This window comes from Ceratotherium simum, chromosome 16 (genome assembly GCF_057802395.1).
Source record: "Ceratotherium simum simum isolate JZ-2026a chromosome 16, ASM5780239v1, whole genome shotgun sequence".
NCBI lineage: Eukaryota > Metazoa > Chordata > Mammalia > Perissodactyla > Rhinocerotidae > Ceratotherium > Ceratotherium simum.
This window is the reverse complement of record NC_141915.1, coordinates 59,855,252-59,875,003: the sequence shown is the minus strand read 5'-3', so window position 1 is coordinate 59,875,003 and position 19,752 is coordinate 59,855,252. Positions and strand designations below refer to the sequence as shown.

General features: G+C 47.9%; 1 protein-coding gene across 1 annotated transcript in view; it reads right to left on the bottom strand.

Moving 5' to 3' along the window:
* CCDC40 (coiled-coil domain 40 molecular ruler complex subunit) overlaps positions 1-19,752 on the bottom strand; it is a 49,042-nt gene that overhangs the window by 17,982 nt on the left and 11,308 nt on the right. Inside the window, exons 8-12 of the mRNA XM_014789338.2 lie at positions 14,024-14,181; positions 13,713-13,835; positions 9,783-9,904; positions 613-856; positions 349-531 (exon numbers count right to left, since the gene is read on the bottom strand). Coding sequence (XP_014644824.2) covers positions 349-531; positions 613-856; positions 9,783-9,904; positions 13,713-13,835; positions 14,024-14,181 — 830 coding nt within the window. The remainder of the gene's footprint in view (positions 1-348; positions 532-612; positions 857-9,782; positions 9,905-13,712; positions 13,836-14,023; positions 14,182-19,752) is intronic.

Below are 19,752 nucleotides of genomic sequence, written 5' to 3'. Positions count from 1 at the left end.
TGCGCGCTCCGCTGCAGCGGCCCGGGGTTCGCCGGTTTGGATCCCGGGTGCGCACCGAGGCACTGCTTGTCAAGCCATGCTGTGGCGGTGTCCCATATAAAGTGGAGGAAGATGGGCACGGTGTTAGCCCAGGGCCAGTCTTCCTCAGCAAAAAAAGAGGAGGATTGGCAGATGTTAGCACAGGGCTGATCTCCTCACAAAACAAAGAAACAAAAACAATGAAAAGCAACTAGACACGCTGAGGCCCCCTCGCTCACACTGATTCCGCTGTGTGTGGTCTGTTCCCTCCGAGCGCCACCTCCCCGCGCCCGCTGTCCCTCGCGGCTGCAGTGCGAGGTGGTGGCATACCAGGTTGGTCTTCTCCTTCTGGACCTTCAGGATGAGCTGGTGGAAGCACTTGGTCATCTTGTTGGAGGTTGTGTGCTCCTGCAGCTTCTCCACAGTGGAGGTGTCCATCTGCCTCCTCAGCTCCAGCTCCTGCTGGGTGGTCTGCTGGAGGGTCTGCAACTCACTCATGGCCGCCGCGCACTCCTGGAAAGGAAGAGTGGGAGGGTGGACGTCGTTAAGGAGGCCCGGGAGGCATGCCCTGCTGGGTGGGGGCCGCAGTCGTACCACGTGGGCCTTGCCCAGCTCGTCCTCTGTGTCCTGCAGCATGAGCCTGTAGGTGTGGAACTCGCTCTGCAGGGCCTCCTGCTTGGTCAGGCACTGCGTGGTCAGTTTCTGCATCAGGCTGGCGTCCGACTCCGCTCGGTTCAGGATGCTCGCCAGCTTCTCGTTCTTTTCTTCCTCCTTCACGATGGATTTCTTATAGGCTTCGATCTCGCTGTCGATGGACTTGACTTGATGCTGGTATTCGCTGCCGAAATTGAGAGAGTAAAAGACATCAGTGCACGAGGTGGTACCTCACTCAGGAAGCTCACTGAGCGGAGAGAAATAAATTAGGAAACCGACTCTTACAATAGTAGCCAAATCTTGACTGCTATTTTCTAATATATTAATATTACCTATTTCAAGCCTAAGCTAAAACTCTTTTAATATTATGATTATGGGAGAAGGAAGGGGAAGGAAGCTAATGCCTGGACTCGGGTGCTGTGCTGGGGGGTTGTCACCTGCCCATCCTCTGTAGTCACAACAATAATCCCGGAAAGGAAATGTTGTTATTCCAGTTTTATCAATGTGAATGCTGACGCTCAGAGCACTTGAGAAGCTTGCTCACGGCCACAGTAATGGTGTGGCTGCGAGAAACCCTTGGTGGGTGTCACTTCAAATTCTATTATTTTCCTTCAGCGTCCTGGCCATGGAAATACCTATAATTAATGTCGAGTTAAAAATACAGATACCGTGGGCCAGCCCAGGGGAGTAGTGGTTAAGTTCGTGCCCTCCGCTTCGGTGGCCCGGGGTTCGCAGGTTTGAATCCTGGGCGCGGACATACGCACTGCTCGTCAAGCCATGTGAGGTGGCGTCCCACATATAAAAAAATAGAGGAAGATGGGCACAGAAGTTAGCTCAGAGCTAATCTTCCTCAGCAAAAAGAGGAGGACTGGCAACAGATGTTAACTCAGAGCCAATCTTCTTCACCAAAAAAAAACAGAAACAAAAACAAAAACCAGATACTGGATAATGGAATTTGAATTTTTGTGTGTGTGTGAGACATCTTTTCCCTTCATTCTGAGCTGTCCTGCTGTAACTCAAACATGCCTTATAGTATCTTATCCCTTGAATAAGTTGTTATTCAAAAATTCAAAAAGTGCTTTCTTCTTGAACTAGAATAATACCTTCCATATTTTTCTCACATCTATTCTCAAGCCTTCAATTATCTTTTCCCAGCAACTTGTTACTATCTCTTAAATGTCTTTCCAGATATATTTCACACGTATGTAAGCATTATGCTTGTGTGTGTATATGTACTTCTCTCCACTTAAAAAATTACAAGTGGTAGTACTATTCTGCACCTTACTTTTTCTTGTGCTATATCTGAGTGATGTTCAATATCAGTGGACACAGAAATCTCCTTAATTCTTTTCAATGACCAGATAGTATTCTAAATGATGAACGTGCCATAATTTAATCATCCTCATTGATATACATTTAGGCTTTTTCCAGTTTTCTGGTGTTTTTCTAATTTCACCAGTGTAGCAATAAACATCTGTACACATAAAAAAAAAGATACTGGAGAGATATGCCATATCCATTCAGCAGCAGATGCACTATTGCTAAGGTGTCAATTCTTCCCAAACAGACCAGTAAACTCAATGCGGTTCCAACCACGATCCCAGTAGGCATTTTCCCCCCAGAAATTGACAAGTTAATTCTAAAATTTAAATGGAAATTTAAAGGACCTAGAATTGCCAAAATAATTTTGTAAAAGAAGAACAAAGACTCCCACTATCTGATTTTAAGACCTTCTATAAAGCTGTAGTTATCAAGACAATGTGGCATTGGTGAAAGAAAAGACAAACAGATCAGCGGAATAGAACAGAGTCCACAAACAGCCACACACCAACACATGCACGTACGGCCGATTCCTTTCTGACAAAGGTGCCACAGTATTCCATGGAGAAAGGATGATCTTTTCAACAGTGGTGCCAGGCAACTGGAGAGAGATGTGCAAAAAAGACTGAACCTGGACCTCACACCATAACAAAAAATAACTTGAAATGGGTCATATACCTAAATGGAAGTGCTAAAATGATAAAACTTTAGCAGAAAACAGGAGAAAATCTTTGTGACCAGGTTAGGGTCAGGCAAAGATTTCTTGAGAGGCCATAAAAAGCATGAACTATGGAAGAAAAAAAAATGAATAAATTGGACTTCATCAAAATTTAAAACTTCTGCTCTTCAAAAGACACTGCTGAGAGAATGAAAAGACAAGCCAGACATGGAGAAAAATATTTTCAAAATACACATCTGGTAAAGGATTTGTATCCAGAATATAGAAGAACTGTTATAACTCAGTAATAAGATAAACCACTCAATTTATTTATTTATTTATTTATTTTTTAATAATTTTATTTATTTATTTTTCCCCCAAAGCTCCAGTAGATAGTTGTACGTCATAGCTGCACATCCTTCTAGTTGCTGTTATGTGGGACGCGGCCTCAGCATGGCCGGAGAAGTGGTGCGTCGGTGCGCGCTGGGATCCGAACCCAGGCCACCAGTAGCGGAGTGCGTGCACTTAACCGCTAAGCCACGGGGCCAAACCACTCAATTTAAAAATGATCAGAAGACTCTTTAGCAGAGAAGATACATGGATGATAAACAAGCACATGAAAAGATGCTCACCATCATTAGTCATTAGGGAAATGCAAATTAAAACCTCAATGTGACACCATGACATATCTACTAATGGCTGAGTTTAATGGCTAAAATTAAAATGACGACACTATTAAGTGTTGGGGAGGATGGGAGTCACTGGGAATCTCGGACACTGCTGGTGGGAATGGAAAACGGAACAACTCGCCTTGGAAAACACTTTGGCAGTTTGTTAAAAAGTAAAATATACACTGACCAGCAATCCCCATGCCTAGGTGTTTACCCAGGAGAAATGGAAACAAATGTCCACACTAAGACCTGTCCAGAATGTCACAGCAGCTTTATGCATGATATCCCCAAACCGGAAACAACCACAAGTGCATCAACTGGTGCAGATAAATATGGTCTAATGTATCCATGTGACGGAATACTATTCAGCAACAAGAAGGAACCAAGTGCCGATCTTGCAGCATCAGGAGGACTCTCAGAGCACTATGCTCAGTGAGAGCAGCCAGATGAGAAGAGCTACACACTGCATGATTCCACTTATGTGACGTTCTGGAAATGACAAAACTCTAGGGACAGAAAGCAGACCAGTGTTTGCTGGGGGCTGGAGCTGGGAGAGCTGCTGACCCCGGGATGAAGGAATGCCTGACATCTTGATGTACCTGGTCAGTCTTCTGTCCATTTGCCAGAACTCACTGTACTGTGCACTCAAAAAGGATAACTTTTGTACATAAATTATCCTCAATAAACCCGACTTTAAAAAGTTACTCATTTTCTTTTTTAGGAAGTAGCAGTCTCATAAATGTCTCAAATTTGACAATGAAAATAAGACGCCCAATTTAAAAAGACAGAGTTACAAACTGTAAGACAAAAGTGTGAACACTCGGCAAAACATATACACGGGGGAAAGAGACGCCTGCAAGTGCCCAAAATGCTAATAAATTGTCATTGTCACAAAAGGAGAAAGACTGGTATTCTTAAACCATTTTCTCTGTTTTTCAAATTTCTTGTAATGTGATTATTTACCCTTGCTAAAAATTATTTTTAAAAAAACACACTTTAAAAACTTCCTTGAATAATAGATACCCATAGAGAATAAAGGAAACAGACAATTGGTAGAACTGAGAATCTGGCCCAGGTGCTGGGCCTGATCAATTTGAGGACTGAGAGGGAGCCTGTTACGGGATCTCAAGGACACACAGCGATAGGTCAACATCCCGCAGAGCGGCCCGTCTGCCCCATGGGTTTCCTGTCGGCAGATAAGACCAAGGCAGATAGGGCCGACCCCGTGGCTTAGTGGTTAAGTGCGCGCGCTCCGCTACGGGCGGCCCGGGTTCGGATCCCGGGCGCGCACCGACGCACCGCCTCTCTGACCATGCTGGGGCCGTGTCCCACATACAGCAACTAGAAGGATGTGCAGCTATGACATGCAACTATCTACTGGGGCTTTGGGGGAAAAAAAGGAGGAAGATTGCCAATAGATGTTAGCTCAGAGCCGGTCTTCCTCAGCAAAAAAAGAGGTGGATTAGCACGGATGTTAGCTCAGGGCTGATCTTCCTCACAAAAAAACAAAACAAAACAACAACAACAACAAAAAGACAAAGGCAGATAACAGGGTGCAAGAGGGCCTGTTCGTGGCCTTATCCCTAACGGAGTGTAAGTTCTAGTTGGGGCACCCCCCCTCCCGCACCAGTTAAGCCCAGTGCAGTCTTTGTGTTTTCTGGCTTGTCTGGAGAAGTTTCACACAAAAATGACCCGTTTCCTTTTTTTTTTTTTTTTTTTTTTTTTTTTTTAAAGATTTTATTTATTCAGTTTTTCCCCCCAAAGCCCCAGTAGATAGTTGTACGTCATAGGTTCACATCCTTCTAGTTGCTGTACGTGGGACTCGGCCTCGCGTTGGACGGAGAAGTGGTGCCTCGGGGCGCTCCCGGGATCCGAACCCGGGCCGCCAGCATCAGAGCACGCGTACTTAACCGCCAAGCCACGGGGCCGGCCCTGACCCGTTTCCTTTGAATGCATGACTTTCAGTGTTTGCTGCAGTCTCAATCACGAATATTCACCTGTGGTTGGGACCCACTTTTGTGTGACTTTGTCACTAATGTTGCAAAGATTCGACAGGTAGCTGCTATCTTTAAAGCGCCAGTGTGGTGGGGACCAGCCTGGCTGGCTTCACCCAGGGCTGCCGGGTCCAATCAATGGGATGTGCCCTCCAGCCTCGGGGAGCTCGGTGGAGGGACAGCCATTCTGCCTCCCTGAGTGGGAGGGAGGGACAGGACATGACGAGTCGTTAGAGCAATCCCCAAGGCCCATGCCCTGTGTCCGGGGACACATTTTTAACCAGGTGCTCTTTGTGGTCACACTGTGGCCCTGGTCTCCAGGGTTGCAGGTGTCCATGGGTGTAGGCGATGTTGGCAGTGATGGGGCGCTGCCCACCAGACCCCAAGCCCGAGGGAGGCCCACTGTGGTCGCTGTGGCAGTGTCCACATCCAGCTCAGCCCAACTGCCTTCCACTCCTCCCTCCTCTTCTGCAAATGCAGGCAACGACAGAGCTGCCCTCTGAGGGTCTGCGGGGCCAGGCCACACCAAGCTGAGCATGGCCTGTCACAATGGAAAAATGCAATTGGATCAGGGGCTGCCACTGCCTTGCTCTGGATTCCACGTCTGACCCTGTTCAAGGCCGAGCAGAAGAAAGGACCGAGGCTCTCCCACGGTGACTGTCAACCCTCACCCTGCTCTCCCTTGCTCTGGCGGGCGGACTGTCCTCACACTCCATGCTGAAGGGAACTGCCCACAAGAGCCGTCTCTGCCACTGTTAGGATTCAGGGAGAAGGAAGCCAAAAGATGTGAGGCCAACCCTTCAGCTTTCTTGCGTCGGCACTCTGGACCAATTTAACCGAAGCGGAACTGCATGTGTCAAGTTTCCCCTGTATTTTTACGTCAGTGTGCAATGCCCCTGCGAAACAGAGAAGACAGAAGAAAAAGCTGACAAGAAACGCACAGGCTTTCAGCTAAACTTGCAGCTTATGTATGAGACACGTGGGGGCAATATTATCGTGCTCCCCTCCACCCAAAGAATGGGGAGGTCAGATTGTCTTCTCAGAGTTTTAAATTGTGGAACTGACATTAGATGAAGAAACATAAAGAGAATGAAAAAGAGAAAGTACAAGATTTGGCTGGAACCTAATTGAGGACATGGAGTTATCTGGAAAAATCACATGAGCATCAAGGGTAGGTGACGGAAAAGGCCACACGGTGACGGAGGATGCCCAAGTGGCACAAGGCAAGCGCCCTGGGAGGGCTGCGGGGCACCTGCTCCTGCATGGACAGGCCACCTGGCAGTCGGGGCAACGGGCAGGAGGCAGGCGGCCTGGTGCCTCATCGTTTCTGGCGCTCAGCCGTTCCCTGAGCAGTGGTCCTGTGTCATTTCCACAGACAAGCATCTGCTAGTCTGAGGATCGCGAACTGGGTCCTTTGGCGCTTACATTTCATGGTGGACATGAGTCAACTGGCATTCTCGTTTGTATGTCAGCCTCTGGCGAGCATTTACCAGATGCATGCTCGACATGATGGCAAAACCCGGCTTCAGAGCCTGCGGGGCCTGGTCCACGGGGACCCCACACTGCCCAGAGAGCTACCAGGCACCGGCCTCATGTCCAACTTCCTAAGCATCAACCAAGAACATCACCATTTTCGCCCATTTTTTAAAGTAGTCTACACACTTGAACATCGATGAATTGGTATTGGGTGTTTAGTTCAGGCGCTGAACTGGCCTGGAAGTCATCAGCAATGCAACCTTTTATTTTTGCAATGCCCTGACCTTCTGTTAAACAGGCTCAGACTTCCTTCTTCAAACCTCTCTGGGTGAAGACGGCACATCCCTGCAATTATAATGCACATCTCCCAGTCTCCTGTGCAGTCATCATGCTGTAAAGCGGGCCTCACTCCTCTGCGGCTGACGTGTGGAGTTGCGGAAAGCACAGCTGAGCCACAACCAGAGCTCTATTACCTGTTGTTAGGGGGACATGTGTGTGTGTGTGTATTTTGCTAAAATATTCACTGAACATTCCATGCATGCATATTTTAAAAACATGATATCATTTTTCTTATCAGTCAGGTTGGCACGATCCAAAAGTGTGATAACATGCTGAGTTGTCACGGGACTTTGGAACACCGCTGGTGTGACTGTCACAGCCTTATTGGGAAATAAATGCCAGACCAGCGCACGTGCACACCCTGGACCCAGAGCTTCCTGGCTTGATAGGGAATATAATGTAATTATATACATAATATAAAACATAATAACCCTGGACATGGTATGTATGGCAACAGTGCAATAGAGAAGGAGTGTGAATGACCTGAACGCCCCTGTGGGAACCTGCCCTCCAGAATCGGCCCAACGGCACATTATGCAGTGGAAAAAGAAGACGTGAATGGTCTTTGTCTTTTGATTTGGAAAGACCTCCAGGACATGTTGTTGAATGAAAAAAGCAAGACACAGAACAGTGTATACAGCATGCTACCTCAGTGCAACAGAGAAAACGAAGAGTATGGATACCTGTGTTTTCTTATGACTGCACAGAATGTCTAGAGAAGGAGACCCAGGAAACCAGGAGCATTGTTTGTGGGAAGGGACACTGGGCGATGCAGGATGGGGGAGGGAGGGAGACCTACAAAGACCAAGTGGCCCTATTATCTATCCAAAAGATGAAATTTAAGAAAAAAGAAAAAGGAGGGTGGCCAAGCCACATCTCCGGAGACACGCAGAAATAGCCTGGGGACTAGGCTAGGAGGAGTTGGGGGGGACACTCTGGGTTAGTCCTGGAGACACAGGAGCAGGAGGGTCCTGGAGGTGGTGCCTGTCCCCCAGGGTCCCTGCGGGGGAACACAGGCCACGAGAACCTCAGCCCTGACCTGACACACTGTCCACGTCGGGCAGAAGGAGAAGCTGCCGAGCTGGCCAAGGTCTCTCCCGCACCACACACTCTGGAGCACAGGGAGGGCAGGGCAGCGCAGGGAGAATCCCAAGTGTCCCCCTCCCAGCACCCCCGGAGCCGGCCAAGGTCTCTCCCGCACCACACACTCTGGAGAACAGGGAGGGCAGGGCAGTGCAGGGAGAAGCCCAAGTGTCCCCCTCCCAGCCCCGCCGCAGCCGGCCAAGGTCTCTCCCGCACCACACACTCTGGAGCACAGCGAGGGCAGGGCAGTGCAGGGAGAAGCCTAAGTGTCCCCCTCCCAGCTGCCCCGCAGCCGGCCCTGGCTCCTCTACTTGCGTATTTAAAGGGAAAGCAGATCTTCAGCCAGAATTTACCTGGACAATTCCACAATTCCCCCTTTGGCTTTATATTGTCGACTCAGGGAGGTGAAGGAAACGAGTACTTTTTTTTGTGTGTGGGTGAGGAAGCTTGGCCCTGAGCTAAGCTCTGTGCCCTTCTTCCTCTTTTTTGTATTTGGGACGCCGCCACAGCATGGCTTGATGAGCCGTGTGTAGGTCCCTGTCCGGGATCCGATCCTGCGAACCCTGGGCCTCTGAAGCAGAGCATGTGAACTCAACCACCCCACCACTGGGCCGGCCCCAGGAAATGAGTACTTTTCATCCAGCATTATTCATGTAAATACGTCTTGTTTTAAAAACAATCATATGTGCCTCGGTTTTTTGTTTGTATGTTTTTTAATCACAGGACCAAGAAGGAAAAGTATCTCCTAGTTGTACGACTACCAGAAACCATGCTACGGGACTGACAAAGCGATTCGTTCATTTGCTCACTCCCGCGTTCAGCAAGGCTGCGCCTGCCCTCTGCCAGGCCGTGTGCCGGGCGCCAGAAGTGGAGGCCGAGCTGAAGGCCCCTCCAGAACCCGGGCATCACATCTGGGTCCCGATCACCCTGGCAGCTTGGGGAATTAAGGTGGCACTGTGCCTGGAAGCCCACCCCCCAACCCCTGGCTCAAGCCACACGCCCACCCCTAGAAGTGACGGAGGGGGACAGGAGGAAGGGGCCTCTTCCTTCCCCTTCGAGGGTAGATTAACACAGGATTTTGGTTGGAACTCAGCCCTCGGCAGAACAATCGCGAAGGGATGGAGTTTCTGCACACAGGTGGTGAAACTGAGCATCAAAGGGACACCTTTATCTCCCAAAGATAAATACCGCGCTCCCTCTCTCTCTCTCTCTCTCTCCTTGTTTCTCCTTAATCCTCCCAGGAAATCTGAGTGTGAAAGCTTTGCTGCTCCCGGTGTCACGGAAAGTGTGAAAGGACTTAAGAAACGCTGAGATCTGGGCGAACAATGCGGGAGCTTTCAGGACGGAAGCGGCTGCAGGCTGCAGGGCTGCAGGTGCACCCTTTGTGCTCCGCGCTCACCTGGGACGAGGGGGGAGTACGTGGTCCACGCCCCCGCCCGCCTCTGCACTCCCACACGTCTCACAAGCTCTGGCCTCGCTCACCCAGGTCCTGCCTGTCCCCTGAGCCACCCGGCCCCCACCACTGTGGCACACCAGAAGGGTGGGAGAGGCCCATCTGGATGCCCACACCTGAACGCCTCCTGGATGGTCCTGTGAGCCTCGTCACGATGCTTCATACCCACCAGGCTGGTGGCCCACTGCTGCAGGATGCACTTTTTCTCCATGTTGATGGCGTCTATTTCCGTGCAGGCCTGCAGTGGAGAGTCGGGGTTATGTGCACGTTGGTCTTGTTTTATTTTGCTCAAAGCCCCAAAAGAACGTGGGAGAGCCCCGACTTTCCCAAATCAGCTCCTTCCCTACGGGACCCTTGCTCTTCTTTATCGTGCACCAGCTAAAGGATAACCATGAAACCAAACACAGCTCTAAAGACTCCTGGCACACCCGTCTGCGCCTTTGCTCAGGGTCCCATGGTGCTTGGTGCCCAGGGAGCGAGGAGAAGGCGGCTGGCTGATGCCCCCCGCCAGACCCCAAACGCAGGGGTGAGCGGAGGTCGTCGCTTCTCAGGATGACTCCCATCCACAGATGGCAGTTTCAGGTCACACAGTATGGGCGCAGCCTTGGTGCCCGGCACCCCTTCCTTTAAGGAGCCTATGCTGGACGGAGGACATTTGTCTGGAGACTGACGTGGCTGGATGTGAGCATCCGCTTGAGAGAAGCAGGGCCTACCTAGACTGGGGATGAGGAGGCAGAGCTGGACGGGCAGGAGGGTGGGGTGGACAACATGTTTCAGAGGTGGGGACAGGATGAGCTGAGGCTGGATGTCCCAGAACGCAGGGGCGGCGGTGGGGACCAACTAGGATAAGGGCATGGGCCCATGTGGAGAGGGGCTTGAAATTAGGTGGAAGGCTCAGGAATTTACTCCAAAGGCAAGGAGGGTTTATTTATGTTTGGGGTGCAGGGTAGGGACTGGCTACCTGGGCTGAGAGCTCAGCAGTAGGCAGGCCACCTCGCCTCCCTGTCCCCAGTGTCCTTGGCTGTGACATGGATAAGAGTAACAGTACCACATCCTGGGGCTGTGGGGTCAAATGAGGTGACGCCTGTATGCCTAGCGCGTTCTTAGCCGTCACACGCGCTGTTTTGAGTGGCACTCAGAAAGTCCTGACGGATCATTCCCAATGGAATCACTGCACTGTTAGCGAGCCGGCAGAGAGCTGAATTACAGGAGGGGCACCAAGAGGGGGCTCGGCTGAGACCGGCATTATGTCACAAGCGCCTTCATGTCGATGTGGAGTCCCAGAAATGCCTGCTCACGGTGACGCTCCAGACACGCTCGGTAGATGCTGGAGGGCGTCAGAGAGGACTCGAACACCCACAGGGATGATAAGAGGGCAGCACTGGGCGTGAAGGAAGCGTCCCCCCTGGGGACGCCACTCTCAACTGTGAGGGCTATATCATCTATTCATCACTACTATAGAGCATAAAATGCATGAATTAATTGTACTACAATTAGTGAGACATTTCCATATTTGAGTAAGTTGTTAACTGAAGAGGCTGCTGTGTGCCGTGGAGCAGGCTGAGCACTGCCCAAAGTTCCTGGCCAAGGCAGCAGGCACCAAAACCCACTGGTCCCCTCCCCAGGCTGGGCTGTGTGGGGCCGTGCCAGCCAGAGGCGGGCACCTCCCCATGGTGCTCCCCGAGGCTGCCAGAAAAGGGCTTGCTGACCAAAGTGCAGGCTGAGATCAAAGATCAGGGCAGAATTCAGTCTTTATATGTTTTAAACACCCTCCTCATTAACAAAAAAATAAGTGATCATTCTATGCAAATCAGAATATGCAAATAAGCAAAAAGAAAATAAATTAACAATAATTCCTTAACTTAGAGTTAACCATTTCTAACAGCCCGGTATTATCTTCCTCTGCGTGTGTGTGAATGTGTACGGAATCATACTCTAAATGTTGTTTTGTAACCTAGAGTTAAAAATTAGCATATCATGAATGGGTTTCCACATCAGCAGCATCTACTTTGTCGCGGGATAGTCTTCCACCACACGGATGTAGCCTAAGGTGTTTACCCAATGCCCTCTGCCTGGCACTCTTCTTTACTATTACACACAACACCGTGTTCCCAGTGACTCTCTATCCATTCTGTTTGTGCAGTTTTCAACGTACAAAATTTTACTTGCATGCATCTTTAGTAGTTTCCTTGGAATGAAGTCCAAGCAGTGATATTTTGGGAGAGGGCAGGGGAGTTTCCTCCCCCATACGAATTATAATATTGTCTTTGGATAAAGAATTGATCAAGACCAATCTGCATTTTCACTACCAGCATGGGAGGCCCATTCCCTCTGCCTTTTTTCATCTTTGCCAACGCGGTGGGAGAACTCCCAGTCGTGCACTTCTCTATCATCGCTTCCTCATTTGTTCATTCTAGAATGTCTAGGGTGCACTGCCATGGGCCACATGCAGTTCTGAGCGTGGGAATGCAGAATGAACAACCATGGGGCGGCCCCCACCCCCCACCCCGCCCCGGTGGAGACACACCAAGGGAGAGGTGGAAGGCACAAGAGGACGTAACAGAAGAAAACTTGACAGCATCGTGTACACGATCAGCGTACAGTCGAAACGTGTATGGATCTTTCTCATTGATTTTCAACACCTCTTCACACCACCAAACTCCCTCATAGTTGAAAGCCTCTCTTTCCTGGTGTGTCTCCTGTCTTTTCATCTTGTTGATGGCGTCCTTAACCTGCAGAAGCTCTGGCTGGAGTGGTCCACCTTCTCATCTTTTCCTTTAAAGTGTCTGCCTCAGGTGTTATGCTTAGAAAGGCCTCTCCAACCCAGGATTTTAGAAATATTTTTTTTTATTTTCTTCGGTACATTTGCCCCATTTAAATACTTGATCCCATATGGAATTTATTTTAGTGTGTGGTATGAGAAAAATATTTAATTTTTTTCCCCAAATGATTAGCCAAATGTCCCAACATCATTGGACACATAATTCACTTGTTCTCCACTAATTTATAATCTGCTATATTTTTATATAAACGTCTGCTTGTTTCTGGCTCTCTCACAGGCTCCCCTGGCCTACCCGGATTCCAGTAACACATACTTTTAGCCTCTAGGGCCTTCCAGTATATTTTGGGAGGGTGTGCTGGGGTGACCCACCACCCTGGTTTGCCCAGGCCTCTCCCGGTTTCAGCAGGGAAAGTCCCACGCCTCAGGAAAGCCCTCTGTTCCAAGCAAACTGGGACAGCGGATCACCCTTCGTGAACCTTCCCTTCCAAAACAAGTCTTGGCTAGTCTTCTGAATTTATTTTCAGATAAACTTAAGAATTGCTTTGCTAACTAAAAAAACTGTTTTTTGTTTTTTTGAGATTCTGATTAGAACACATTCTAGATTATAACAATTTCACAGGTTGGAGAGCCTTGGCAGCTTTCCCATATGGACCCAGATGTGTTTGTCCATTCGTCCAAGCCCTTTTTTCGTTCCTTCAGTAACAGTGCATTGTTTTCCTCATCTCCTCCTGCCTACATGAACGCAGATGGTGATTCACAGATTTTTTAAAACGTCACAGCAACTTTGGTTTCTAGTGTCCGCCACTGATTTTGTGCTGCATTGCGCTCATCTCCTCCCTTACTCCACATGGAGTGGGGATGTGGGCACTGCCCAGGGGTGCTGGCTGCTCACGGGCTGAGAATCGTTAGAGAGACGTTGGCCCCCCTGGAAGAGGCCCACTGTCACTAAAGAGCTTGCTCAGGATCTGCCAGCAAGCAGAACAGAACGTCGGAACTCCTGGGAGGCCTTTCGGCCTATCATTGGCTACAGTAGGAATAAAAATACTGGCCATCACTTAGTCGGTATCTTCTGCGTGCCCACCATGGGTCAGCCAGATGCTCTGAGATGCTAATGGAGAGGCACAGCTGTGCAGCCAGCTTGCCGGCTAATTGGGGGCTTAGCTATTCACTCAAGAAGCACGTGGGCACTGTCTGGGCACCATGTGGTGGGTGCTAAATGGGTGTTTCTGTGTTTCTACATGAGCCCTGCTGGTGTCCCTCTTACCTCGCTCACTGCTTTCCTGAGAATCCGGGTGTCCTCGGCCTGGGCACAGTACTGAGCCTCAAACAGGGCGATTTGTTCTTCCAGCTGGTTGGCTCGGGTGGTGAGCTGGTCCACGATCAGATCCTGGAAAACAAAATGACACGTCGGCACCTCAAGGACAATTCTCCACCAACCGCTGACCCAAGTCAGTGACCCCAGGACTGGCCACGGCCTCTCCGGACTGCAGTATTCACACAAGAGGCAAAACTAGGTGCCTTCTGGACAATCAAAAGTTTAGCGATAGTTAAATGTGGGTCAGATGTGCAGAATACCTGCTTCTTCTTCTCCGTCTCGGCTCTCATCTGCTCCACTGTGGACTTCTTCACAACTTGCTTCATCACGAGGATGTCATCGCGCACGTCCTGGTTGATGTTCTGCACGTAGAAGAGATGCAGGGCCAGGTTCTCCATCTCGGCTTGCAGAGCTGCCACTGGGGGAGAAAGCGGGGAAGGCTGTGCCATCATCCTACACACGTCTTCATGTGGCCTGACACCCCAGAAGGGATGGGAAACAGCACCCTTCCTGCCATTGTAGGGTGAGACTGGGAAACTGCTTTTAAACTACAAAGACCCAGACTTTGCCATCAAAGACCTTACAATCTAATTGGAGAAACCAAAATATATGTAATCTATGCCCACAAATTGTGACAAGCTGCTCCATTTCCCACCATAGTTGAGATCCTCCCTCTGTCTGTGGACACAATGAAATAGTGTCAGGTTACACAGCTCCCTGTTAATCTTGCAGATTTCCTACCAGTTAGGGGTTAGCAGTCTTGGGTAGAGTCCTAAACCCCTAGGAGGAAACCAGAGCCTGAAGCTCCACGGAAGCCCCTGGCACTGAAATGGCCACGTGGGGCACAAGCCAGAAGGACGAAGGCTGGCCCATGGCCCGGCCAGCAGGGGCAGCACTTTTCACTCCCAACAAGGTGTCAGAGAATGGATTTTTGTCCGTGCGCTCAGAGGAGACCACTCACTGAGGAATTGACTCCTTTTAACAAAACTCACATGGGACTGATTCATAAAGCTAGAAGTTTATTTACGGGCTAGGCCTCAGTCAGTCACTGCTCATTTGCATAGAGTGGTCCTTTCTCAGTGGATAGATCCGAACAGAAAATCGATTTATAGACCAAAAGGCTGCCGGGGGACGTCGGCTTGGAGGCGGGTGTTCTTGAGGGATATACTCTAAACTCCAAAAAAAAATGTTTTACATCCAAGATGATTGCAAAAATTCGAACACTAGAGAATTCTCTGGCTCCTGCGTGGGTAAGAATTATAGGGGAGGAGAGAGGAGGGGAGGGGGAGAAATGAGGCAGGAGGTCTTGTAGAAAGAGTGGTCTCGGGTGGCGGGGGGTGGGGACTGTATTTGGAGAGTGGGCCTTTAAAGAGGTGAATAAGGTAAAACGGGGTCAGTAGGGTGGGCCCTGATCCACTAGGACTGGTGTCCTCATGGGAAGAGGAGATCAGCACGCAGACACGCACAGAAGGAAGATGGTGTGAGGACACAGGGAGAAGGCAGCTGTCTACAAACCAAGGCGAGAGGCCTCAGGAGGAACCCATCCCGCCCACACCTTGATCTCGGACCTCCAGACTCCAGACTGCGAGAAAACAAAACACCTCTCGTGGGAGCTGCCCAGTCTGTGGCACTTCACATGGCAGCCTGAGCTGACTATGCAGCCTCCCACCTAAATGTGCGAGAGTGCACGGCCATGCTTCCCTAAGGGCCCTAAGCTCAAGCCCTCTTTTCTTCTTCGCTGGTTGAGTAACTAAAAGTCAAATTTTCATATATTCTCTTTAATTTGCAGTCTTTTAATATTAGTGAAGTTAAATCTACTTTCATAGTTTTAATGACCGGTTGTCTTTTTCCTTCTCCAAATCGCCTGCTCATATCATGGGCCATACTTCTCCCGGGAGAGTCGTCTTTCACTGATTGGCTTCTAAGAGCTCTTTATGGAATAAAGACAGGGTGGGCAGAATTTAAAAATGGCTCCCATGGCCTTTGCCCCCAGTGTTACTCCTGTGATCATGTTACATTACACGGCAAAAGGGGAGTTACCAAGTGGGCCTGACCTAAGCAGGTGAGCCTTTTAAGAGCAGAGTTTTTCTCTGGCTGGTGGCAAAAAAGGAAGTTGGAGAGATTCACAGGGTGAAAGGGCTTTGACCAAGGGCAAATTCTCCATTGCTGGCTTGAAGATAGAGGCGCCATACGGCAACGAATGTGGGTGGCCTCCGGGCGCTGAGAGGGACCCCAGCTGACAGTGAGAAAGCAAGACCTCAGTCCTACAACTCCAAGGAGATGAATTTCGCCAACCAAATGAATGCGGAAGTGGATTTTCTCCAGATCTTCCTGAGAGAACTGTAAACCACCACCTGAGTTCAGCTTTGCGCTGCCCCAAGTGGAGCCCCAGTCAGCCACGCTGGACTTCTGACCTAGAGAACTGTGAGCAAATAGATAAATGCGGCTCAAGTCCCTACATTTGTGGTAATTTGTTACCCAGCAATGGAACACTAAAACAGAAGATATGGATGTTGTCACAGATGTTTCAATGTTTTTTTTTCCCATTTGTGTTTGTCTTTTAACTTTATCACACTTCTTGACAGATAAGTTTTATGTTTTTATATGATCAGACCTGTCTGACTCCTCCTCTCTGGCTTCCGTACTTCATGCCACACTTACAAAGACCTTCCTCATCCCAAGATTATAAAAGAAATGATCTTATCTATTCTTATTAATGCTTTTGTGATTTTCTTAAATCTTTCCTGTACCTGGAACTTGTTTTTTGTATAGTGCGAAATAGGGATCTAGGCATTTATTTCCAGATGGCCAAATGACCACAAAATATTTAGTGATTTAAAGATTCGACCTGCCCCTTTCTGTAATTTGCAGCAAACAGCTGAGTGCCCAAGTGACTCTCCCGGAACTCTGCTCTGCTCCATTGCTCGGCTTGTCTGGGCTCCTTCCAGCACCATTCTGTCTTAACCGCTATAGAGCGATATGGTGTTTTGATACCTGATAGGACAATTTTCCTTCATTATCCTTCCTTTTCAAATTATCTTGGATATTCTCGTGCATTTAGTCTTCCAAGTGAACTTTAAAATCACTTCGTTGAGAATGGAGAGCTTTTCAGGTATTGCTATGGAATAATCTCCAGCACACATTGATAAGTGGAAGAAAGCAAGGAACAGAGCAATCGGTGTAACATGCAGCTGCTTGCGTAAAAAATAGAGGAAATACATATATACACACCCCTTCGTAATTTTGCTTTTATATGCAAAAATATCACTGAAAGAATACACAAGAACCAATGATACTGGGTGCCTCTGTGGAGGGGGCTGGGGGAAGGGGGGAGGCAGGGGACTTTACGTTCCTGAGTTCTCGGATTTTAAATTATTACTTTTTGAAAATGAGAAAATAAATAATTATGTTTAATAAATTTAAGTTCACCCAAAATATTCCATTGTGGATTTTAACTGGAATTGCACTGAACTAGTTATTAATTTGGAAAGAAATGATGCTTTTGTGTTGTGTCTTTCAGTTCAGTAACACGGGAGCTCCATTTATTTAAACCTGCTTTATGTGTTTTAGCAAAATTTTATTGTTTTTCTTCAGAAAAGCTCACTCACTTCTTGTTAGATTTATTCCTAAGTATTTTATGGTTGCTACAGCCATTATGGACGCGATTTTAAAAAAACTGTAATTCCTAACTGGATATTACTGGTATAGAAGAAAACTGTAGATATGGTATTCAGCTACTTTGCTGATTTCTTACTGTTTCTATTAGCTTTCTTCATCAGTAATCTTGAACCTTTCAGGTAAACAATCATATCATTGGTAGAGAATGAGAATTTCATCATTTCATATCCAAAATCTATATCTCATTTATTTTTCCTGTTTTCTTGCATTGCTGGAACCTCCAAATCAATGCTGACAGTGGCGCTAGCAAGCATCCTCAGCTCTCTCGATTTCAACTGTAATTTCTCCAGTGCTTTCCATGGAGTAAAATTCTCTTGTTAGTTTCTGATCAATACTTACAAAGAACTTTCCTTCTATCATAGTTTAGGATGGACGATGAGTTTTATCAAACACTCATTCAGCCCACCCAGAAAATCTTTTTTCTCTCTCTTTTAACTGATGAATATAATGCATTACATTAGTAGATTTCCTGATTTCAAATTATTCCTGAATTCCAGAAGTAAACCCTTTTTGACTACAGGGTATTTTTCTTTTAATATATTGCTGAACTCAATTTGCTAATATTTAGGATTTTCACACCTGGTGGGTGGGACTGCTGCACAGTTTTCGGTGTTCGTGCATTGTCAGCCTTTGCAGTAAGGGTTATACTAAGACCGTAAAACAGGCCGGGAAGAGTTTCCCCAAGAGTCCACCCCTGGAGTGCTAATAACACAGGGGGTGTCGGTTCCTTTCAGGGTTAGCAGGACTCTTCCATAACACCTTCAAAGACCGGTACTTTTAGGGAAAATCGACTTTTGACAACATTTTCAATTTCTTCAATGATGAAATCAGTACAGTGCATAGCTTTCTTAAAATAAAAAGTAATAATTCCTCTGAATTGTCCTCATTCCCAATGTTGTTACTTATGTTATATCCTTTTTGTTCTTTGTCAGACATGCTAGAAATTTATTGGCCATTTCAAAAAATAAGTATTTTTATCTATCAGGTCAACTCATTTTCCATTTTTTATTTTACCAGTTTCTGCTTTTTAACTTTACTAATTTCCTCTTCCTACTTCTTTTGGTTCATTTACCCTTTTTTAGCTTCTTGACTAGAATGTCTTATTTACAGTCTTGTTAATGAAAATGTAAATGAAACTATGCAAGGTCCTGGGTTTTATCTGAGTACTTTTGCTCCCTGAAGTTTTCATATGTGGACTCTGTCATTAATTCTGAAATCGTTTGTAATCTCAGGCAGACCTGACTATTTATCCTTTTCCCTTAGACTCTGTAAGCATTGCTACACTGTCATTTATATTTAAGATCTGTGACTCTCAGCCCTGGCTGCACATTAGAATCACCTGGAATGCTAAAAACAAAAAAAGGAAGGAAGGAAGGGAGAGGGAGAGGGAGAGAGGGAGAGGGGGAGAGGGAGAGAGGGGAGAGGGAGAGAGGGGAGAGGGAGAGAGGGGGAGAGGGAGAGAGGGGAGAGGGAGAGAGGGGGAGAGGCAGAGGGAGCGGGGCAGAGAGAGAGAGAGAGAAAGAGAGAAAGAGAGAAAGAAAACAAATGATGCCTGGCCCTTCCCACAACAAATGAGTCGGAAATCTGGGCTGGGTGGGGTCCCAGGGGCTTTGGGCTCTCCCTGGGTCCCTGCGAGGGGCAGCGGGTTGAGACCACGACTAAAGGGCTACCCTTGCTAGTCGGCCGCTCTCCTCCTGCTGGAATCTGGTTTTGTCCTGCCTATAAGCCTGTATCATTTTTTCCTGTACCTTTGGAATTTAAAAATTTCACCAGCTGTGTCTAGGCATGTTTATTTCTTCCTCCGCTGTCTGGCCTTCTGTGAGTCTTTATGTCTGAAGATTCATCTCTCTTGAACTCAAGCAAATGTTTTCCTCTGATGTCATTGGTTAATGCCCCTAATCTCCTGGAATTTTTATTTTATGGATATTGACTTTCCCAGATTTATCGTCCAGGTCTTTTATCTCCTTCTGAAAATGTCCATCGCTTTGGGTTTTTGCTCTGAATTCTGCGGAAAATTCCTCAAATTGGCCTCTCAGTTCACAAGTTCAATTTTCAGCAGTATTGATTTGTCTATTTAGTGCCTTTTTTTTGGGAGGATGATTATTATTTTGAATTCCAAGTACCCTTTTCCCTAACCCTGTGCTCTCACTTGACTGACGTGATGTCCTTTGGAATCTCCTGCAGAACATCAACTGGTGCACGCTCGTGCACTCCTCTCTTTTTGCAATCAGGCCTGCGTCTGGAGATGTCTGCTCTGTCCGTCCAGGCAGTCTCCTCTCGAGTCTGGAGATGGCCACTGATGACTCACATT